The 23,368-nt window shown below is 48.9% G+C and overlaps 2 protein-coding genes across 14 annotated transcripts in view; one reads left to right on the top strand and one right to left on the bottom strand.

Moving 5' to 3' along the window:
- CEP112 (centrosomal protein 112) overlaps window positions 9,513-23,368 on the top strand; it is a 315,819-nt gene continuing 301,963 nt past the window's right edge. For 2 of the 13 annotated variants that reach the window (XM_018063957.1, XM_018063958.1), the window contains exons 1-3: window positions 9,523-9,665; window positions 18,311-18,424; window positions 21,857-22,047. In XM_018063957.1, coding sequence (XP_017919446.1) covers window positions 18,319-18,424; window positions 21,857-22,047 — 297 coding nt within the window. In that variant the 5' untranslated portion in view covers window positions 9,523-9,665; window positions 18,311-18,318. Of the gene's footprint in view, window positions 9,666-10,114; window positions 10,315-16,855; window positions 17,018-18,310; window positions 18,425-21,856; window positions 22,048-23,368 lie in introns of those variants that run through there. The other 11 variants (XM_018063954.1, XM_018063951.1, XM_018063959.1 and 8 more) reach the window with 9 other exon arrangements.
- LOC108638219 (cell cycle exit and neuronal differentiation protein 1-like) lies at window positions 14,504-16,612 on the bottom strand. Its single transcript, XM_018064032.1, has 2 exons — window positions 16,505-16,612; window positions 14,504-14,722 (listed from the first exon to the last, which is right to left on the bottom strand). Exons 1-2 carry the CDS (start codon window positions 16,610-16,612, stop codon window positions 14,504-14,506), a joined length of 327 nt encoding a protein of 108 aa, XP_017919521.1.

Raw genomic sequence — 23,368 nt, 5'->3', positions numbered from 1 at the left:
CTCAAATTCATGTGCACTGAGTCAGTGATACTATCCAACCATCTCATCCTCTGCTGCACCCTTCTCCTCTTGCCCTCAATCTTCCCAGCATCAGTCTTTTCCAGTGAGTTGGCTCTTCATATCAGTTCAGTTCAGTTCAGTCAATCAGCTGTGTCTGACTCTTTGCGGCCCCGTGGACTGCAGCATGCCAGGCCTCCCTGTCCATCACCAAACTCCTGGAGTTTACTCAAACTCATGTCCATTGAGTCGGTGATGCCATCCAACCATCTCATCCTCTTCGTCCCCTTCTCCTCCTGACCTCAATCTTTCCCAACATCAGGATCTTTTCAAATGAGTCAGCTCTTCGCATCTGGTGGCCAAATTAAGAAACCCAAATATTTGGAACATTGCTCTCACACAGCTGTGAAATGGAAAGTGTAAATTATTACCTGGTTACCCAGTTCCCCTCTCCCTAATTCTACTCTTAAGTGCTTTCACTCAAAACAACTGCAATGCAATTATTTTCTTAGAATGGTCCATAGACCCCAGCATCAGTATCGCCTGGTAATAATCACAAAGAAAAAAAAAAACTGGAATTTCTGAGGGTGGCCACCAAATATGCATTTGTAACCAAGTCCCCAGATAACTCTGCCTTTTTGAGAAGTATCACTGTAAGGGATAAACAAAGGCATAGCCCTTCACTGGGTCTGGACTCGGACAGCTTGGTTTACATAATGCCTAGAAATCTCTCCACCAACATGCCTCTGACCCATCACTGATGTTGCTCCTTTCTCTATATTTAACTTCCTTGCCCCTCTCTCCTTCTGTAGGAGGTGCTGGCAAACCGCACCCCAGGCTCTAGTTGTGTCTCCTATGCCTGCCCCAGAGCACCTGAACGTTGCTGAAGAAAGAGGAACTTCACAACTATGCTATTAGGTCCCGCTTTGATCCATGAACACGAACGTCACACGAGCTCAGCTGTGCCAGGCAATTCTGCCGCATTTCTCTAGTTGGTTCTCACCCCGCCTCCCCGCCACGGCTGTGTCTCTTCTCAGCCCTGCTCAAGCTGCCCTCCATCCCTCTCAGACAACGTCCCGCTCTTATTTCACGAAGAAAATGGGAAAGACCCCTTTCAGTCTTTGCGTGACCGAGCCTGTCACCTCAGCAGTCTGTACCGAGTTCTCCGCGCGCTTTCTCCTTCCTCTGAGATCCCATCTCAGGGCAAACCTCACACCCGGGACCCATCTTCTGTCTTCTTAGCTAAGAATTTTGCCCGTGTGATGACTGATCTCCCATTTTCCCCCTTTCTGTTGGAGCAGTCTACACAAACATACAATAATTTTGTTGAGACGCTGTTATCCAACTCTTTGTGACCCCATGGACTGCAACACACCAGGCTCCTCTGTCACAACTATCTCCCAGAGTCTGCTCACACTCATGTCCTTTGAGTCCATGACACCATCCAACCATCTCATCCTCTGCCACCCTCTTCTCCTCCTGCCCTCAATCTTTCCCAGCATCAGGGTCTTTTCCAATAATATCATCACTTAAAAAAGAAAACCTTGCTGTTAGCTCACATCATTTTCTAGCTACTGCTCTCCAGCTGTGTCAACTTAAAAGAGTCACAACCTAAAGTTGAGAGTTATGTTTTATTTGGTGGGAATTTTTAGGACTTCAAGTCCTGGAGACTTGAAGCATCTCAGGCGACTGAGAGAACTGCTCCGAGGAGGCGAGAGGGGTGTCAGGTTATACAGAGGTTTGCCGCAAGGGGCAGGTAGTGTGGACGTCAAACGTGTTTTTGTGAATTAAAGAAAGCCAGCTATCTCAAGGCGAGGAACTGGAGCTTTTCCGGGTGCAGGGAGACGCAGGCGCCCGGACTCCCTGAAGTCGCGGCTTCCGTGCGCACCTCGGCCCTCTGGGCAGGCTCCTGAGTCCTCGCCGCTCACCCACGGGGGAGCTGCGGCCTCGCGGTTCCGACTGCAAGTACCGTTCCCCTCTGGGCGCCCTGAGGGCTCAGAGACTCACACGTGGAGGCCAGATCCCTGCCGGCTGTGACATCCTTGTCTGTTTTAGTGGCAGAAAACACTCCATTTCTCATCTGTATCCCTTGTTTTTATAAAAGTCCCAGGAAGAGCTGTTGGTCTCTGCCGGCTCCACGCTGTACACCCATCACAGCTCTTCACCTCGGGCTCCCCGCGAGGCCCCTTCTCACGGACGCCTGGTCCTCAGGACTCGCCTTCCCCTGGCGCGGGTCTGGCCGCTTCACCAAGATGCACTTTCTGCACCTCTTCCCTTTGCAGAAACCAGTGTGGCTCTTCCCAGGTTGTCATTCAAACTCTCCACGTCCCATCGTTGTGGTCGTTTAGTCGCTCAGCTGTGTCCAGCTCTTCTGTGACCCCGTGGACGGTAGCCCACCAAGCTCTCTGTCCATGGGATTTCCTAGGCAAGGATACTGGGGTGGGTTACCACTTCCTCCCCCAGGGGATCTTCCTGACCTGGGAATCAAACCTGTGGCTCTTGCATTGGCAGGCGATTTTTTTAAATCACTGCTCCTCTTGCATAGCCCAGTTATGGTATACACATGTATGTATATGTATATTCAATATTCCATTATATACACATCTTCTTAATCCATTCATCTGTTGATGGACACTTAAGTTGCTTCCATGTCTTGGCCATTGTACGTAGTGATGCTATGAACATTGGGATGCATGTATCTCTTCCAATTAGCGAAGAAAACGTAGGCAGAACACCCTGTGATGTAAATCATAGCAATATCTTCTTGGATCTGTCTCTTAACACAAAGGAAATTAAATAAAAATAAACAAATGGGAAGTATTTACACTTGAAAATTTTTGCACAGTAACGGAAACCACTGACAAATCAGAAAGACAACGCACTGAATAGGAGAAAATATTTGCTAATCATATGCCTGATAAGAGTCATATATCAGTTTAATAAGAAGCTGAAGCTCCAACACGTCGGCCACGTGATGGGAAGAGCTGACTCATTTGAAAAGGCCCTGATGCTGGGAAAGATTGCAGGCGGAAGAGAAGCGGACAACAGAGGATGAGATGGCTGGATGGCACCATGGACTCGATGGACACAGTTTGAGTAAGCTCCAGGAGTTGGTGATGGACAGGGAAGCCTGGCGTGCTGCAGTCCATGGAATCACAGGGTCGGACACGACTGACCGACTGAACCGAACTGAAGAGTTTAATAGCCAAAGTATACAAATAGCTCAGGCAACTCAACACTGAAACAAACAAGAAACCACCCAGTTTAAAAAAAGGCAAAAGGCCCGAACAGACATTTTTTCAAAGAAGATATACAACGGGCACACGAGACGCTCCACATCATTAATTGTCAGAGAAATGCAACTGAAACCACAAGGAGACACCAGCTCACACCTGCCAGAGTGGCCATCCCCAGAGAGACCACAGACATAAGCGACGGAGAGGCTGCGGGCAAAGGGAGCCCGCCTCCTCTCTTGGTGGGAGTGTGAACCGGCGATGCCACTGTGGGGAACAGTATGCTGCTGCTGCTGCTGCTGAGTCGCTTCAGTCGCGTCCGGTCCGACTCTGTGCAACCCCACAGATGGCAGCCCACTAGGCTCCTCTGTCCCTGGGATTCTCCAGGCAAGAATACTGGAGTGGGTTGCCATTTCCTTCTCCAATGTGTGAAAGTGAAAAGTGAAAGGAAAGTCGCTCAGTTGTGTCCGACCCTTAGCGACCCCATGGACTGCAGCCTTCCAGGCTCCTCCATCCATGGGATTTTCCAGGCAAGAGTACTGGAGTGGGGTGCCATTGCCTTCTCCGGGAGAACAGTATAGAGGTTCCTTAGAAAACAAAATAGAACTACCATATGATGCCACAGCGCCCTCCTGAGTATTTATCTGACCATATAGGTTCTTTCAAATCTGTCTTGCTGAAACTTTTTGTAAGGAATCTCCAGGTTGAACTTCTAAGAGACTATTTGATTGAAAAAAAAAAAAACCTCCTAGAATATGGCGAGTTTGTTGTGGATGGCTTTTTGCATAATCTTTTTCACTGGAAGGCATTTCAGGCCACTGGGTAGGCTTGAGTCCTTGAAAACTAATCAGAGTAGACTTTAGAGCTTAGGCCACAGTACTGATTCCTCTAACCTAATGGTATTTTTACAGAAAGAAAAATCTGCTCTTTTTCAGTCTGAAGAGGCAGTTTGCATTAGAAGAGCCCAGCAGTGGGAGCTGTCCAGTTGCCGCTTAGTGATTACGTGGCCCCCTTGGTGATTCGTGGCCCACTTAACGATTATGTGATCCATTTAGCTCCGTAAGGGCACTCTCTATTCAAAATGTTTTTCTTCTGAAATTCTTAGATCACCAGGCTGCCCGTCATCAGAATTCAGCTGTGCGCTCCCCACTCAGAGCCCAGTGACTCCGCCTGCTGGCTCAGAGTCCAGAAAGCAACACTGTCCTCTGCACACAGGCAGCCGGGCACAGGCCGAGTGAAACCATTACCACAGATGGCTGGTCCTCCGTTCTAACACGGCCGCGTGTGGCCTTGTCCATCGCAGGTGATGTCGCTTACCCAGCGACTGCAGACCCGCTGCACCCCGCGAGCGCTCGAGGCCCGCAAGGCCTTGCTGTGTGGCCAGCAGCCCCCGCGTGTGCTCCCCGACGACCAGCGCTCTTCTCTTCCAGCCTGGCAGATGGGCTTCTAGATGCAAAGGGGTCCAGGCCTTTCCTTTTTTTCTCCTGTGATAACATATCTATGCAAGGAGTTATGGCAAATCCACTCTCTTATTTCTAAGCATTGAGCAATCTTTCAGTATGTAGGTTCTCATTTCTGAGTCCCCCAAGCTCAATAACAAGTGTTCATCGGTAACATTTCGTGGCTACTAGCCTGAAGGTAGTTCGTTCCCTGACTTACAATGAAATAAAAGATTTAAAAGAAAGAGAAAAAAGAAAGCAAGGAAGGAAGGGAAAAGCTTGGAGTGTGTGCATATGGGTGTGAGTATATGTCTGCATGTGTGAGTGTGTGGTTGGTGTGTATGTGTGTGTGTGAATGTGTTTGTTGTTTGTGTGTTCTTTGTGACAATGTGTGAGTGTGATGTATGTGTGTACATGAGCGTGTTTGCTTTTTGTGCACGTATGTGCATGTGAGCATGCATGTGTGAGTGTGTTTACGTGCGTGAGTGTGTGTGTGTGTGTGTGGCATACCGAGTTCTTTCTGTGCTAATGCTGCCTCCTGGTGACGTCCAGCACTTCTGAAAGCACACGAGTTCTGAAAGAAAAGATCGGCGTTTCCTGAGTCAAGCACAGGGCAAAATGCCCCACGTGTCTCACCCGTGTTAAGTCCATCTTCCCAAGCACCCCGTTAGGAAGGTAAGGAAACGGAAGCTCACGGAATTCTGCCAGCTTACACAAGCGACGGAGCTAGACAGCCATGCTTCCGGACTGGGCCTTTTCCCCCAGCTCACACTGCTGAGATTGAGTGGTGCGTTTCCCAGGGGCTTCCTGGAATAACTGAATCCCAAAGCTAAAGTTTTCCAGCCTAGGGAGGGGTGCCAAAACAGGGCGGTGGGGAGATTTTGGACTAGGTGAGGCTGGGAGGTGCTCCAGGGGTGGTTGCTGGTCGAGTGCGTGCTGGCTAGAGCAACTTGTCCACGCGACTCCTCGACTTCCAACGGGGCTCTGTGTGTGTGACTGTCAGTTGTCGTGTCTGACTCTTTCAACCCATGGACTGTGGCCCGCCAGGCTCCTCGGTCCAAGGGATTTCCCAAGCAAGAATACTGGAGTGGGTTGCCATCTCCTCCTCCAGTGGGGGTCTTTCTGTGTCTCCTGGGTCTCCTGCATTGGCAGGCGGATTCTTTACGATTGCGCCATGTCTTGACATAATAATAATAATGCTCTTTCTTGATGTTTATCTAAATTGCTTTCCATTTAGATGGCTGAGTCATTCATGTATTTCAATCTAATGATTGAGAGGATCTTTTAATAACACAAAATGGTGAATCACTGACTAAAATTTGGTTGTTTAGGATAACAACTTACACAATAATACTGTGTATAGAGCCATTTGCTGGGATTTAAACAATAAATTAAAATATAGAAGATACATGTATCATATGAAACACCTCCTCAAAATGGGCAAAGGACTAGAGAGGTATTTTGTAGAAGAATTTTTAAAAAAGGACTAATAGAGATGCTTAAATATTTCAGCTGTTCTCATAGTGGAAAATGCAAATTAAACAGAGATGCTATTTTTATACACACAATTATCACAGATTAGAAAAATTGTTAATGTGAGACAACCACTCTTAGGAACTGCTGAGTGGAATTGCAAATTTGCCAAACACTTCCAGGAAGCAATTACACAGTACTGATCAAGAACTTTAATTTCTTTCACGCCCATAGGAGTGTCTTTTATGGACACAGCTGAAACTTCAACCAAGATGCATATATTAAGAGATGTTTATTACACTATTACTTGTAAGAGTCAAAAATTGCTAATAATTTATATATCCAATCACTGGAAAATAATTAAGTAAATTATGTTATATCCAAATGAAGCAAAAATAAGTAGATATTAAAATGACTGTATATGTGTAAGATTTGAGAACATATTTACTATTGTTAACAGTGGCTATACATTATCGGTAGAATTACATATAATTTTTATATTCTTTGTTAAACCTTTCCAATTCCATATAGTATCAACAAAACTTTTATAACCTGAAAAAATACTCAATTCAAAAAATCTCATCTTATGGAGGACTTTCCTTGAGATCCAGGGGTTCAGACTTTGCCTTCCAAAGCACAAAGTGTGGGTTCAACCCCTGGTCGGGGAGCTAAAAGACCAAGAGCCCAAGAGCCCATATGCCTCATGACCTAAAAACCAGACCATAACAGAAGCAACACTGACTGGAGAGATTCAATAAAGACTTTAGAAGTGGCCCAATTAAAAAAATCTTTAAAAACAAAACCTCCAAAATCTCAGCTTGGAAAGAAAAATTTTGTTTCTCTTTATAGTTCAGTTCAGTTCAGTGGCTCAGTCGTGTCCGACTCTTTGCGACCCCATGAACATGCCAGGCCTCACTGTCCATCACCAACTCCCGAAGTCCACCCAAACCCATGTCCATTGAGTTGGTGATGCCATTCAACCATCTCATCCTCTGTCATCCCCTTCTCCTCCTGCCCTCAATCTCTCCCAGCATCAGGGTCTTTTCCAATGAGTCAGCTCTTCGCATCAGGTGGCCAAAGTATTGGAGTTTCAGCTTCAACATCAGTCCTTCCAATGAACACCCAGGACTGATCTCCTTTAGAATGGACTGGTTGGATCTCCTTGCAGTCCAAGGGACTCTCAAGAGTCTTCTCCAACACCACACTTCAAAAGCATCAATTCTTCAGTGCCCAGCTTTCTTCACAGTCCAACTCTCACATCCATACATGACCACAGGAAAAACCATAGCCTTGACTAGACGGACCTTTGTTGGCAAAGTAATGTCTCTGCTTTTCAATATGATATCTAGGTTGGTCATAACTTTCCTTCCAAGGAGTAAGCGTCTTTTAATTTCATGGCTGCAATCACCATCTGCAGTGATTTTGGAGCCCTCAAAAATAAAGTCAGCCACTGTTTCCACTGACTCTTGATTATTCTTGACAGTAAGTGGAAATAATCCATAACAGTGATCCAAAGTCACTGATATTTGCTTTGTGTCTTGTGTTTGCTTTGCAATGCTTAATTAGTTACAGTCCCTCAAATTGTGGGATAAGTTCACATGGAAGCTTTTGAAACCTTGATTTCAGAACATTAGAGAGGAGAAGAAGGTGGTGAATTCCATAGTTTTATGTCTAAGTCAATGTTTTCCAAAATGAAGGGTATTTTGGGGGAGATTTGAGGATATTTGCAGAGACATTACTTTGCCGACTAAGTTCCATCTAGTCAAGGCTATGGTTTTTCCAGTAGTCATGTATGGATTTGAGTTGGACTGTGAAGAAGGCTGAGCACTGAAGAATTGATGCTTTTGAAGTGTGGTGTTGGAGAAGACTCTTGAGAGTGCCTTGGACTGCAAGGAGATCCAACCAGTCCATTTTGAAGGAGATCAGCCCTGGGATTTCTTTGGAAGGAATGATGCTAAAGCTGAAGCTCCAGTACTTTGGCCACCTCATGTGAAGAGTTGACTCATTGGAAAAGCCTTTGATGCTGGGAGGGATTGGGGGGAGGAGGAGAAGGGGACGACAGAGGATGAGATGGCTGGATGGCATCACTGACTCAATGGACGTGAGTCTGAGTGAACTCCGGGAGTTGGTGATGGACAGGGAGGCCTGGCGTGCTTCGATTCATGGGGTCACAAAGAGTCGGACATGACTGAGCGACTGAACTGAACTGAACTGAACTGAGGAAGTAAAATTGACAAGACTTGAATCATCTTTAATTTCATTATGTAGAGAATGATTGATTCACATGCTTACATCTCTCTGTATGGTAAGTATGTAAGTTAGTAGAATGGCTTGTAAGCCATTTTGTAATTCAGTTTCTGTGAGTTTATTAGTAATTCATTTATTGGTATAGACTGAACTGCTACTTGCAGTGGAGAGTTTGAAAAAAGCATCTTGGAAAGAGTATGATTTCCCTCTGGAAGCTTGAAAGAAACTAGTTACAAATGAATGAATCTTCTATTTTCTTTATGGAAAATTGAAAAGATGCTTCAAGCTGTGTCTGTGTTAGATTTGGCATCGCACTGCACGTACTGCAAAGATACTGCAGAAGGAATCCTGTTGCGAAATTACATGAAAAACAGTGGCAAACTGAATTTCTTTTAAATGAGTGTTTTTACAATTTAAATTTTGTTTCTGCTCGATATTTTAAAAAATATATATATATAGTTCCGAGCTTTTCTAGAAATGTAATAGAAGACCAAACGAAACCACAGGATAGCAATGCAAACACGGAGATCGCTCTGAGGTGGAAGAGACTTTTTGGAGCAGCAGAAATACATTTTCCACTTGATCTTGCTGTTCTGCACAGAATGGTAAACACAAAGTCTTTTCATTTTATTTCAGCGTCTTCAGAATTTGGGGTACGTTCTTTCAGATCTTGGATAGCTCTGAATCCAAAAAAAAAAATGTAATGTTCATTTTCTTCTCTAATTCAACGGTATTCGCCTCTGAGTTGTGAGATCACTTCTTCAGACTTATTCAATGTCGTCTGTCCTAATAACGGGCACACCCCTCTGTGAATATCCTCCTGCGACCCCATTTTCTTTGCTCTTTATCTGTTCTTTCTCTACAGCCCCTAAAGTGTGACGGGCTCCTATCCGAGCGGGATGCCCGAGGGCAGCAGTGTCCCGACAGCGGTCTGGTCATCCTGGGGGTGTCGGCCTGGGATTGGCCTCGGGGCCGCCAGGCTGGAAAGCGAGCCTAGAGGCTGCGCAGAGAACCGGACGTCGTCATGACAACGCCACCCAGCGTAGGGGGGCGGGGAAACGCGAGTGCGGAAGTCGCCGACCCCGGCCTGCCGGGCGGGGCCGCCGGGGCCCGGGCGTCGCCATGGCAGCGCCGGGAAGGGGTGTGGCCTGCGGCGGGGCGCCCCCGCCCCGCGGACCCCGCCCGGGCCTGCTCGGCGGGCGGCGACCTCGACGCCCGCAAGGGTTTGAAAGCGTTTTGAGGCAGCGGCGGCGGCGGCCGGTCGGAAAGCTTGCACGTAGGGGCGCCAGTTCTGGTTTTCCCGAATCCCTTCCCGGGCCCCCGCGCGCGGGTTCCCGGTGGAGTTTGTGCGGGAAGGGGTCGCCGCGGGCCGGCCGCCGTCCAGGCCCCTGGCGCGCGCCGCTGGGGCGTCCGGGCGCGGCGGCCGCGGCTCCGCGTGCGGAGAGGGGACCGGGCGGCGCGGGCCGGGGCTTCTGACAAAGCTGGGCGCCGGCGGGGCGGGTCCGCACGCGGGGCCCGGCTCCCGACGGGGCGGCGCCTGTGAGAGACGTCGGCGCGCGGCCGCGGGGTCTGGGCCGGTCGCCCCGCTCTGGCCTCCCTCCCTTCTCCGCAGGCCCTCCCCGCGGGGGAGCACCCCCTCCGCAGCCGGGCGGGGGTCCTGGGCGCTCTGGGGGCGGCGCCGGGGAGGCCCGCCCGCCCGCGGCCCGCAGCGCGCAGCGCGGACCCGGGCCAGACCCCAGGGCCCCCGGGACGATTGCGGACGCTGCGCGCGGCCTGCCCGCTGACCGTCGTCGAGAAGCCGGACGCGGGGACTCCAGCCGCCGCGTGGGGGTCAGGGTGCGGCGGGGGGCGGTCCCTGGCTCCCTGGCCGCCGGCCCCGGCGTCCCCGGTCTCCGAGGCGATGCTCCTCCTTCGTGGAAAGCTCGGTCAGTGCCTGGTAACTGTCCAAACACCCGGAGGTGCGGGCTGGTGAAACAGGCCCCTGTAAACGGGTTTCAAGTTTTGTTTAATGACCCGCCATCCACTTCAAGTACGATTTGATAGAGCAGAATTGATTTTAGGCGGCTTGCAGGAGTGTGTGTATTTCGCGTGGCCCGGGGCGGTACCTGTGTGAGGGTCTCTCTGTTTGGGGGTGTGGCCGCGTTTCCCCAGGACCTAGAGTGTGTGCGGCTTCCTCGAGCACCCTCAGAACCACATCTTGGCCCATTTCCTAGCTGTCAGCAGAGACACGGGTATAAAAAAAGACCAGGAGCTAAATATATTACAGCTATAAGTAAGAGTCATCCAGCTTATTTCTTTTTATGTGATTGGTAGGCACATTCTGAGTATTTTAAATCTAACTCAAAGACTTAGCTTTACTTATTTTTTAAATTCTAATAATTTAAATCTTCAATTCTAATAAGCCATACATAATAAAACTTTTTGATTAGCTGGGATTAAGTAGATATAACCTACCTGTAAGAGGTAATTCCTTAGAGGTTTGAAGCAAGAATTCTTTGACGGTTTGAACCAATAACTTAATTTTGTTTTCATTTTGTTGGAGAATAAATAAGGGATTAGAAAAAGCTGAGTTTTAGCATTGACCAAGTATCACTGATTCTTTATTGTGCTTTTTAAAAAGATATTTATTTGGCTGTACTGGGTCCTTGGTTGCTGCCTGCGGGATCTTTCGTTGAGGCATGTAGGAGATATTTATTTGGCTGCACTGGGTCCTTGGTTGCTGCCTGCGGGATCTTTCGTTGAGGCATGTAGGATCTATTTCCCAGACTAGGAATGGAACTTGGGCCTCCTGCATTGGGACCTCAGCGTCTTAGCCATTGGACCACCAGGGAAGTCCCTCTTTACTGTGCTTTTTAAAAAATGTATCCTCCAGTATTGCATATTATTATAGCAATTTGATTGCCTGTCTACTTTCCAAAATACTTCTTGGAGGTATTGCTGATTTATATTTGAATGGCCAACAGAGATAATGAATCTGAGAGCTGATGGTTTCAGAGTTTGAATCTGAGCCTTATGCTTAATTTCATGACTAAGTGGGTCTTTACAGTTGAGTTTTCATTTCCTCTAACACTGAACTTTAACATCTCCTGCTTATGTCAGAGGATTGAAGGAGAGCTAGTGATTATAGGAATCTTTGTTTCAGTGATAGCTAAAGACCCTGATGCTGGGAGAGATTGAAGGCGGGAAGAGAAGGGGATGAAAGAGGATGAGATGGTTGGATGGCATCACCGACTCAATTGACATGAGTTTGGGTAAACTCTGGGAGTTGGTGATGGACAGGGAGGCCTGGCGTGCTGCAGTCCACGGGGTCACAAAGAGTCTGACACGACTGAGCGACTGAGCTGAACTGGTGGACTCTCCCAGGCTTGTGTGTGAGTGTGTGGGCAGGGTGAACTGTTTAAGCCTGGAAGTATACTTGGGGTCAGAGCTGTGCTTAAAACTGGGTTTCTATGTTTCCATCCGTTTGTTTATCCATTTGATTAATTGCTTTTCAGCTTAATGATAGTAATGTAACATCTGGCAGTGGTATCTTGTTACCAGCTTTCTGTTGATACTTTCTGTTACTGATGGAGTTATGTGAATTTTGCAGCTAGTTATTGTAGGAATGTAAAACAGAACCAACCGGCCAAATAACCCCAGGCCGACTAACCAATCATTTTCTTTTATTTAGTCACTAAGTTGTGTCTGACTTTCTGCGACCCCATGGACTGTGGTGCACTGGGCTCTGTCCATGGGATTTCCCAGGCAGGAATACTGGAGTGGGTTGCCATTTCCTCCTCCCGGGGGATCTTCCTGACCCAGGGATTGAACTCTGTCTCCTTGTGTCTCCTGAGTTGACAGTCAAGTTCTTTACCACTGTGCCACCTGGGAGTCCCTAGCTAATCATTAAATGTGATTAAATAAAACAGAATTGACGGTGACCAAGTCTTGAATTCAAAAATATGTTTCTTTTACTGTAATGCAGAAGGTACCATGACCAGTTTTGGTTACCAGAATTAAGGGCAATAGTGTTTCTATTCTAGAGAACTATTTAGTGCTTGGAACAACAACAACAAAAAACAACCACAGACATATCTTGTTTTATGGCACTTTGCTTTATTACACTTCATAGATACTGTGTTTTTAACAAATTGAAGGTTTGTGGCAGCCCTGCCTGGAACAAGTCCACCGCTTGCCAACAGCATCTGCTCACGTCGTGTCCCTGGGCCACAGTTCGGTGATTCCCAGAACATTTTAAACCCTCCCAAAATGATCACAAACGATGCATAGTGGTACTTTTTTTTTTTTTTTTTTAGCAATAAAGTATTTTTAAAATGAAGGTATGTACTTTTTTAGCATAATGGTATTGAACACGCAATAGACGACAGGATGTGTAAACATACCTTTTATATGAGGGAGCGTCCCTGGTGACTCAGATGGTGAAGCATCCACCTGCCGTGCAGGAGACCTGGGTTCCATCCCTGGGTCAGAAAGATCCCCTGAAGAAGGGAATGGCAGTCTGCTCCAGTGTTCATGCCTGAAGAGTCCCATGGCCATTCCAGGCCTTTTTTCACGCGCTGGGAAAGCCCCGTGCTCAGGTGACCCGCTTCACCGTGGCGTGGTCTGGAACTGAGCCTGCGGTGCCCCTGAGGTTTGCCTGTGTGTGTCCTGCGGGAGAAGGATGTTCATTTCTTCAGGTAGCTTTTTTTACCAGTCAGTTCTTCGGCTTCTATCACACGCCATGCGATGTACTAGGCGCCTACGGAGATGCGTCAGACGCAGTCCCTGCCTGCCGGGAGCATCTCAGGTGGTGGGAGACGTGTGAACAGCGTGCAGTTGTGTGAAGAAAGAGTAAAAGCACCATGAGCGCTGCCACACAGCTGTGAGCGGTGCACACCCGGATGGAGCGGAGAGTCTGGGCCACGCGGGGCGAGCCTCAGAAGGGTGCCTGAGCTGCATCTCCTGGCTCCAGGCAGCGGGGCAGCCCGAGGAGGATGAGCGGCCCTCTAAGGAGAGCAGGCCTGAGCCAGTGCGGGCCGGCGGGAGCGCTGGCGGGGCAAGGGCGGCCGTGGGCGGTGAGTGAGGCCGCGTGTGTGCGTGTGCGTGTGTGTGTGGGGGGTGTGGGCATCCGTGGGGCGGTTTGTGAGGCCGCGTGTGTGCGTGTGCGTGTGTGTGTGTGGTATGGGCATCCGTGGGTGGTTGGTTAGGCCGTGTGTGTCTGTGTGTGTGTGTGTGTGTGTGGTGTGGTCATCTGTGGGGCGGTGAGTGAGGCCCTGTGTGTGTGCGTGTGTGTGTGTGTGGGATGTGGTCATCTGTGGGTGGTTGGTTAGGCCCTGTGTGTCTGTGTGTGTGTGTCTGTGTATGTGTGTCTGCGTGTGTTTCTGTGTGTGTCTGCGTGTGTCTGTCTCTGTATTTGTGTGTTGTGTCTGTGTGTCTCTGTGTGTGTCTGTCTCTGTGTGTTGTGTGTCTGTGTGTCTCGATCTGTGTATTTGTGTGTCTGTGTGTGTCTGTCTTGTGTCTGTGTGTTGTGTCTGTGTGTCTCTGTGTGTGTCTGGGATGTGTCTGTGTGTGTCTGTGTGTCTGCGTGTGTCTGTGTATGTGTCTGTCTGTGTGTCTCTGTGTGTGTGTGTCTGTGTCTGTCTCTGTGTATTTGTGTGTGTGTGTCTGTGTGTTGTGTGTCTGTGTGAGTGTGTTTGTGTGTGTCTCTTTCTGTGTGTCTGTCTTGTGTCTGTGTTGTGTCTGTGTGTGTGCCTGTCTGTGTTGTGTCTGTCTCTGTGTGTCTGTGTGTCTGTCTCTGTGTCTGTATTTGTGTGTGTCTCTGTGTGTGCCTGTCTGTGTTGTGTCTGTCTCTGTGTATTTGTGTGTGTGTCTCTATGTGTGTCTGTCTGTGTTGTGTCTGTGTGTCTGTATTTGTGTGTGTGTGTTGTGTCTGTGTGTGTCTGTGTCTCTCTCTGTGTGTGCCTGTGTTGTGTCTGTGTGTGTGCGTCTCTCTGTGTGTGCCTGTCTGTGTTGTGTCTGTCTCTGTGTCTCTGTATGTGTGTCTCTGTATGCGTGTCTGTCTGTCTGTCTGTCTGTCTGTGGCGGGAGAGCCGGGCTGGGAAGGCACCGCACTGCGCGGCCTGCCTGGGGCTGGGCTCAGCGGTCGCCGGCGCCCTGCAGGCGGGAGGTCAGGGCCTGAGCTCCGGGCGCAGGACTCAGGGGACGCGGGAGGGCGTCCTCGGGCCGCGGCGGTGAGCGGGGCACGGGCGGGTTTGGAGGTGTTTCTGGGTGTTTGTTCTTTACGGTCACGGTCGAGGAGGTCGTCGGCGGGGGCGGGCGGGACGGTGGGGACAGTCCGGGCGCCGCGCAGCATCCCTCGGGAAGAGGAGCAGGGAGGCGCGGGGGAGCGCCTGGCGCGGCCCTGACTCTTCGGCTGGCCCGGAGGTGGGCCCTGGAGGGGAGGTGCGGGGAGGCCTCGGCGCTGCCGGGAGCAGGACTGCTGAGGGCCCTGCGGAGCCTCGGTCACGGGGGCGGGGCGGCTGCGGCCCGATTGAGGTGCGGCCGGAGGAGCCGTCGGTGGGAGCCGCGTGCTGGTCCCGCTCGAGGGGAGCCTGGCTCAGCTCCGGCCAGACCGGCTGCGTGCGGAGCCCCTGTCGGAGGGGCCGACCCTGCGCCGGAGGAGGCCCTGGGACCCTGCGCCGGAGGAGGCCCTGGGACCCTGCCCTGGAGGAGGCCCTGGGACCCTGCCCTGGAGGAGGCCCTGGGACCCTGCGCCGGAGGAGGCCCTGGGACCCTGCCCCGGAGGAGGCCCTGGGACCCTGCCCCGGAGGAGGCCCTGGGACCCTGCGCCGGAGGAGGCCCTGGGACCCTGCCCTGGAGGAGGCCCTGGGACCCTGCGCCGGAGGAGGCCCTGGGACCCTGCCCTGGAGGAGGCCCTGGGACCCTGCCCTGGAGGAGGCCCTGGGACCCTGCGCCGGAGGAGGCCCTGGGACCCTGCCCCGGAGGAGGCCCTGGGACCCTGCCCCGGAGGAGGCCCTGGGACCCTGCGCCGGAGGAGGCCCTGGGACCCTGCCCTGGAGGAGGCCCTGGGACCCTGCGCCGGAGGAGGCCCTGGGACCCTGCCCTGGAGGAGGCCCTGGGACCCTGCCCTGGAGGAGGCCCTGGAGGAGGCCCTGGGACCCTGCGCCGGAGGAGGCCCTGGGACCCTGCGCCGGAGGAGGCCCTGGGACCCTGCCCTGGAGGAGGCCCTGGGACCCTGCGCCGGAGGAGGCCCTGGGACCCTGCGCCGGAGGAGGCCCTGGGACCCTGCGCCGGAGGAGGCCCTGGGCGGCGTTGGGAGTGGGACGCGGGGCGGAGAGGCACCGCAGGGCTTTTCTCCAAAGGTGCCATTTGCAGATTTGAATCAGTGTCATTTGAACGAATGGCAGGTGGGGCCGTGTCTCGCGTAGAGACAGTACCCAGGCATTTCAGAACTTAGAGGGATGTGTGGACTCTTGAGTAGATTTTGACTTAAGGAGTCTTGTCAAAACCTATGCTTCTGATTTTGGGGGTTCACCCGTTTATAATCAGTGTTTTTCCTGTTGATTAGGAAGAAAACCGAGGACCAGTATTTTAAGTTTTTGATGGGAGTTAAACATTGTACACTTATGGACATTAAAAATCGCTTTTTTGCTATACAGTTTGATTAATTTTTACACATACATAGGATAGGTTCTTCGGAGAAGGCAATGGCACCCCACCTCAGTACTCTTGCCTGGAAAATCCCATGGACGGAGGAGCCTGGAAGGCTGCAGTCCATGGCGTTGCGAAGAGTCGGACACGACTGAGCGACTTCCCTTTCACTTTTCACTTTCATGCGTTGGAGAAGGAAATGGCAGCCCACTCCAGTGTTCTTGCCTGGAGAATCCCAGGGATGGGGGAGCCTGGTGGGCTGCCGTCTCGGGTTGCACAGAGTTGGACACGACTGAAGCGAGTTAGCAGCAGCACCAGAATAGGTTCTTACAGCCTGCACAGCCAGCATGTAGAACAATTCCAGGGCCCATGTGACTTCCTCCCCTGCCCCATCCCGTTGCTAACCCAGTGAGCGAGCCTGGATGCCGGTACTTTGTCTTTGTGCCTGGAGTTTCTGCCTTTTCTAGGGTGTCACACGGGGGATACGGTCACGCCGTCTGTGGCCTTGGAGAACGGCTTCTTCGACTTGGGCTGACGCACTCGCAGCTCCCTCACGCTGTCGGGCGTATCAGCACTTCTCTCCTTGTGTTTCATTGTGTGAATGAACCACAGTTGGTTTATCCATTTCCCAAGGGAGGGACACTTGTTTGGATTCCAGTGTTTGGAATTGGTTACAGAAGAAAAAAAACCGTGGTTACAGAAGAAAAAAGCTGTTATAAACAGTATATTCAGGTTTCCCTGTGAATATAGATTTTGTTTCATTTGGATAAATGCCTAAGACTAGGAGTTTTGAGTCCTATGCTGTGTGCTTAACTGGCTAAGAAATGTCTGTTTTCCAGAGTGGGTGCCTTGCGTTGTGCTCCTGCCAGCGACGTGCGCGTCTTCCTCTGCTCCTGTGGCTGCTGCTCCTGCTGTTCTCGTGCTCTGCTCCTGTGGCTGCTGCTCCTGTTGTTCCGTTGCTGTTGCCGCTGTTGCTCTGTGGCTCGGTGCCCTCAGCAGGTTTGGTATTGTCTGCGTTTCTGGGTCTAGCTGTCCTCATAGGTGGGTAGTGATGTCTCGCTGTGGTTCTCACTAGCGTCTGTCTACTGATTAGTGATGTACAGCATCTTCTTCACCTGCTTACATGTCAGCTGTACATCTTCTTTTGTAAAGGAACTGATTTTTTTGCCGATTACTTTTATTGGGTTATTTGTTTACTTGTGGCTTAGTTTTAAAGTCCTTTATGTATTCTTGGCTGGGTCCTTTCTGAGGGAAATGCACTGTTTCCTCCCAGTCTGTAGCTTATCTTTTCAGCTCCTGGACAGATTTCTTTGCAGAACAGAAGTTTTTTATTTTGATAAAGTCTAATATATCAATTTTTTCTTTTATGGGTAGTGCTTTTAATGTTGTATCTCAGAAATCCTTCACTGACTTCAAGTCATGAAGGTTTTTTTCCTATGTTTTCTTGTTTTATAGTTTTACATTTTACACTTAGGTCTATGATTTATTTTAAGTTAATTGTCAGTTCAGTTGCTCAGTCATGTCCAACTCTTTGTGACCCCAGAGACTGCAGCATGCCAGGCCTCCCTGTTCATCACCAACTCCTGGAGTTTATTCAGACTCATGTCCATTGAGTCGGTGATGCCATCCAACCATCTCATCCTCTGTCATCCCCTTCTCCTCCTGCCTTCAATCTTTCCCAGCATCTGGGTCTTTTCCAATGAGTCAGCTCTTCACATCAGGTGGCCAAAGTATTGGAGTTTCAGCTTTAGCATCAGTCCTTCCAATGAATATTCAGGACTGCTCTCCTTTAGGATGGACTGATTGGATCTCCTTGCAGTCCAAGGGACTCTCAAGAGTCTTCTTCAACACCACAGTTCAAAAACCCTCAGTTCTTCGGTGCTCAGCTTTCTTTATAGGCCAGCACTCACATCCATACATGACTACTGGAAAAACCATAGCTTTGACTAGATGGACCTTTGTTGGCAAAGTGATGTCTCTGCTTTTTAATAAGCTGTCTAGGTTTGTAGTGTTTATAATGTTTCTTAAAATCAGGTAAAGTGAGTCTTCCAAACTTCTTGTTCTTTTTCAGAATTATTTCTGCTATTCTAATTCCTTTAACTTTCCATGTAAATATTCGAGTCAGCTTGTGTATATCTGTAGGAACACTGCTTGGAATTTTAGTGGAACTGCGTGATATCTGTAGATCAATTTGGGGGTGTTCAATACTAATGAATTTTATTTGATCTCTTCCAACAGTTATGTAGTTTCCAGCATACAGACATTATTGTTTTAATTTTAAATATTTTACAGGCTGAATTATGGAAATGGGAAGTGAAGAAGAAAAATGGGAGAAGCTGGATGCAGAATTCGATCACTTTGTGGTAGACATGAAGCCTTTCGTTCTAAAGTTACCCCATAGGTCAGGTAAGATTATGTTTGAAAATTAGGTTCTTAGCATTAATTTTTTTCTGTGCATTATTTAGCCAAACCAGTGAACTTCCAATATGGAAAGAAAACTGAGTTTGTTTAATAACAGTTTTCATCTTATAAAGGAGTGTTTACTCTGAGCTGCTCCAGGGAACATGGAAATTCAGCAATGATGATGTCCTCCTGAACCATGGCAAGGTCTTAACATGTTACCCGTCCATATCAGGAGCTTAAAGTGCATGAGTCTTTCAAGTTAGCTGAACGGTTTTTTGCTGAGACTTTTTCGTCCTCCCATGGAAATGGTTCCTTTCAGGAGCTTACTGTCGACCTGTCTCTGACCCTTTTGTTTATTAAAGCAGAAAGTAATCTGTTAATCTTCCCTGCTTATTGGTTGACTGAATAAAATCAACTGTGAATGAGTTTTTGTTGCTGTCTTGCTTGCAGTTCATAACCTGTTACCCTTTGAGAGTTTTTGTCTCAAGTCAGAGATTTTCAGATAATTTAAGGTTTATCAGAGAGCAGTTAAAGAGACTGTGAGGAGCTTGGAAGCTTCTCTAAGTTCAGTTCAGTTCAGTCACTCAGTCATGTTTGACTCTTTGCAACCCCATGAATCGCAGCACGCCAGGCCTCCCTGTCCATCACCAACTCCCGGAGTTCACTCAGACTCACGTCCCTTGAGTCAGCAATGCCATCCAGCCATCTAATCCTTGGTCGTCCCCTTCTCCTCCTGCCCCCAATCCCTCCCAGCATCAGAGTCTTTTCCAATGAGTTAACTCTTCGCATGAGGTGGCCAAAGTACTGGAGCTTCAGCTTTAGCATCATTCCTTCCAAAGAAATCCCAGGGCTGATGTCCTTCAGAATGGACTGGTTGGATCTCCTTGCAGTCCAGGGGACTCTCAAGAGTCTTCTCCAATACCACAGTTCAAAAGCATCAATTCTTCAGTGCTCAGCCTTCTTCACAGTCCAACTCTCACATCCATACATGACCACAGGAAAAACCATAGCCTTGACTAGATGGACCTTAGTCGGTAAAGTAATGTCTCTGCTTTTGAATATACTATCTAGGTTGCTCATAACTTTTCTTCCATGGAGTAAGCGTTTTTTAATTTCATGGCTGCAATCACCATCTGCAGTGATTTTTGAGCCCCCCAAAATAAAGTCTGACACTGTTTCCCCATCTATTTCCCATGGAGTGATGGGACCGGAGGCCATGATCTTCATTTTCTGAATGTTGAGCTTTAAGCCAACTTTTCCACTGTCCTCTTTCACTGTCATCAAGAGGCTTTTTAGCTCTCTAAGTTATGGCAGCCGTAAGGCTGGCTGTAAATCTGTTTTTGGAGCTTTTGAGTGTAGGGTTAGGAGTGAGGACAAGAAATGGGCATTTACCCGAGCTCTGTCCAGGTTCCCTCTAACTCTGAGATGCCTAGTGAGCTTAACATTCAAAAGGAGGCGCCGAGCCAGCACAGCTCTTCGCCCGGGGAGGAGGGCCTGCAGGGTTCGGGTCCCACACCCTGCGTCCTCCGGCGTGCAGGCGGCGCCTGCGGCCCGCCGAGCCCACGGGTTTGGCTCGGGCTTCCCTTCACAGTCTCCCCTTCACGGTCTCCCCTTCTCGGGCTTCCCTTCACGGTCTTCCCTTCACGGTCTTCCTGTGGCCTCTCCTCTTGCTTTTTTGGGTGGTAACTCTTTTTTCTTCCTCTGCTATTCTTAAAGTGAGCACTCCTGTCCCCTAGCTCATTCACAGTTAGTTGGACTAGTATTTAGTGGTATTTCTACATTGTGTTCTCGTCTGACATTCACTGTTTTTTCCTTCTTGTGTTAGATCTGCAGATTAGGATAAATGTATATTAAAATCTCTCATTATAAATGTACTTCAAGTCAAACTGTGTTCATATTTCATCTTTTAAAAAGGGATTTGGGGTATCTAGAATGGGATTAATTGTAATCTTTGGTTTGTGACTCATTGTGGATATTGGTACATCCCTGGTGCTTTTTTATGCCATTAATTCATAATGAAAGCTCAGAAACTCACATCCCTGTCGAGACCTGACTATTCATATAACTTCAATCTCATTATAGCTATAGTCTACTTCGTTTCCCCCCATTATTTTAAGTAATGAATTTTTTCATTAGCCGAATGGTTGTACTAAGCTCTGTTCATTTGAATATTATATGTTAATAGATTTCAGTTTGCCCCAGGACAGATAGAAATGCAGTTTGAAAACCCGTTTACTTAAGTTGGTCTGTTTTACTTGCTGTTTTCTTTTTGTACAAAGTACACCTGATGTTGGGGCTTCCCTGGTAGCTTGGCTGGTAAAGAATCCACCTGTAACGCAGGAGACCCCGTTTCAATTCCTGGGTTGGGAAGATCCACTGCAGAAGGGAAAGGCTACCCATTCCAGTATACGGGGTTGCAAAGAGTTGTACATGACTGAGCCACTTTCACACCCAGTATTTCAGGAAGTTTGTTTTGTGATTGTATAATTTTCAAAACTAAAAATACAAAGTTCTTTAGAGACTGCTCTTATACCTGGAGTGATAAATCCAGCATGAGCAAAGTGGTAAATCAACCCCAGGGATGTTTGTAGGTAAAACAATAAACGAATATGACCTTTAGAGACTAAGAGATTAAAGCAGATTTATGATTTGTGTTAGATATATAATCCTTAAATTGAGTGAGACAGAAAAGATTAATGTTGAAATAGGCTTGGTGAGCCCTGGAAACAGTTCTGTGTCACGGTGAGATGACGCAGTCAATAGGCCATTTTATGTGGATTAAACTGTGGTACATTTTTAAGGTAGTTTTGAAAAGGATAATTATTTTTCAAAATTATATGTAAATACAGTAACCCTGAAATAGTTTTAGAGAGGTTAAAAGAAAACCCTGAATTAATCATCCACAAATCCCTGAAAATCATCAGCTTTAATAAATAAAACATTTGAGATTCAATTTTAGATTGAGTTTAAAATGCTTAAGTAAGTTTGCATTTTCTCTCTTGTGGTTTTAAAATTATAGAAAGATTTTTCAACACAACTAAAATTATTTTAGAGATGATTTTACGGCAACACTTTTGTCTCAGAGATTTATCTGATGGTAATCCTGGAACTCTAATCGGCTGATAAAGCTCAACTCTAGCCCAGGGGTGGTGGACTGCAGCCCCTTTCCACATCCCACCTGCGGCCTTTTCTGTGAAGACTGATTAGAAAACAGCCGTGACCCCTGGTGGATGCGTGGTGCGGGCAATTCCTTGTAAACTGGAGACACTGTGTGGAAGATCACCTGGGCCTGCAAAACCGAAATGTTCGCTGTCTGGTGCTTTACAGAAAAGATCCGCTAGCCCCTGTGCTGGACGAGAGCAGTGTTTTATGGGTCTGTAAGGGCATGTTGTGTTTTCTGAGGAATGCAGCCTAACAGCCCCTGTGTGTGTCTAGAACGGCAGCGGTGTGCACTCTGGATCAGAAAGCTGTGCGAGCCTTCAGGCATTGGCGCCGGCATCCCGGGCAGGAGGAACCGCAACCTGTACGCCAAGCTCCTGCTGCACATGCTGCGGCGGGGGCTGCTCGAGGGCCCGTTCACGCAGCGCCCGGAGCCGGGGACCCTCAGAGCCCTGCCTTCCTACATGGTAGGTGTGCACGCCAAGCGCCTTTCTGCCCATGCCCGGGCGGGGGCGCTCGAGGGCCCCGCCTGCCTACATGGTAGGTGTGCACGCCAAGCGCCTTACTGCCCATGCCCAGGCGGGGGCGCTCGAGGGCCCTGCCTGCCTACATGGTAGGTGTGCACGCCAAGCGCCTTACTGCACATGCCCAGGCGGGGGCGCTCGAGGGCCCTGCCTGCCTACATGGTAGGTGTGCACGCCAAGCGCCTTTCTGCCCATGCCCAGGCGGGGGCGCTCGAGGGCCTGTTCACACAGCCCCCCAGGGTCATTTATTAAGTTGCAAGTCCTCGATAGGTGCTGCTGCTGCTGCCGAGTCGCGTCAGGCGTGTCCGACTCTGCGCGACCCCATAGACGGCAGCCCACCAGGCTCCCCCGTCCCTGGGATTCTCCAGGCAAGAGCGCTGGGGCGGGTTGCCATTTCCTTCTCCAATGCATGAAAGTGAAAAGTGAAAGTGAAGTCGCTCACTCGTGTCCGACTCTTAGCGACCTCACGGATCGGTGTTAGTGAACGCAGTCTTTTGCTCCCTGATTCAGTTTTTCCCACCTTGAGTGGCGCTTCGAGCCTGGGCTCTGAGGGGACTGCACTTAATGGACTCAGTCACCACACAGTATTCTACAATGTTTAAAAATTAAAATTAATTTTCAAGCCTTAATTTCCCACTAAATTTCACTGGGTTATATTAATTTTCACTGGATTACACTAATAATGTATAGATGTCAGTACATTCTAGCTTCTGGAGCTTTCTGGACGTTAACATGATTTTGACCAAACTTCAGAACAGTGGCGGTGAGGGAAGCCGGGTGTGCCGCAGCACGCGGCGTCTCAAAGTCAGACACAGCTTAGCCACTGGACAGCGAGTATGTTTTCCTTAATGCATATGAGAGGTTGATTGAATGACTTCTACTGTTCTTTATAATCTAACAAAATGGCAATAATTAGAGTTTAGAAGTGATTCTCTGCACTTTTATTTCACTATCAAAAGGCAGGTTTGTCACAGAGGCAGCTGCCCTTGTGCTTGGTTGAGTATTCACTGTCTTGGGCCTCATAGCCGTGAGATGGGCCTTGGTTTATGTGGTGTTTGGATACTTGAGAAATCTGTAGGTGTTGGTGGTTGCTGATAGATACATATTTATTTAAAAACTGAGAAACCCTGTAGAACTTTGGTGTAGCATATGTTAAGATTTGACTATTTTATCCGTTGAACCAAAGTTCAGTCAAGAGGCCTGCTGCGCACAGATGGCCATCTCTGTTATCCATGGCAGAGTGCCAGGCACCTGAGACTCTGCT

This window comes from Capra hircus, chromosome 19 (genome assembly GCF_001704415.2).
Source record: "Capra hircus breed San Clemente chromosome 19, ASM170441v1, whole genome shotgun sequence".
NCBI classification, from domain to species: domain Eukaryota; kingdom Metazoa; phylum Chordata; class Mammalia; order Artiodactyla; family Bovidae; genus Capra; species Capra hircus.
This window is presented reverse-complemented; position numbering and strand designations above follow the sequence as displayed.

What these genes read in the sequence shown, in the direction of transcription:
- LOC108638219 (XM_018064032.1), bottom strand. Translation starts at nt 16,612, where the DNA reads ATGAAACACAAGGAGAGAAGTGCTGATACGCCCGACAGCGTGAGGGAG. An exon ending in AGGCCACAGACGGCGTGACC is followed by an intron (nt 14,723 to 16,504) that starts GTATCCCCCGTG and finishes CCTCTTCCCGAG; the next exon opens with GGATGCTGCGCGGCGCCCGG.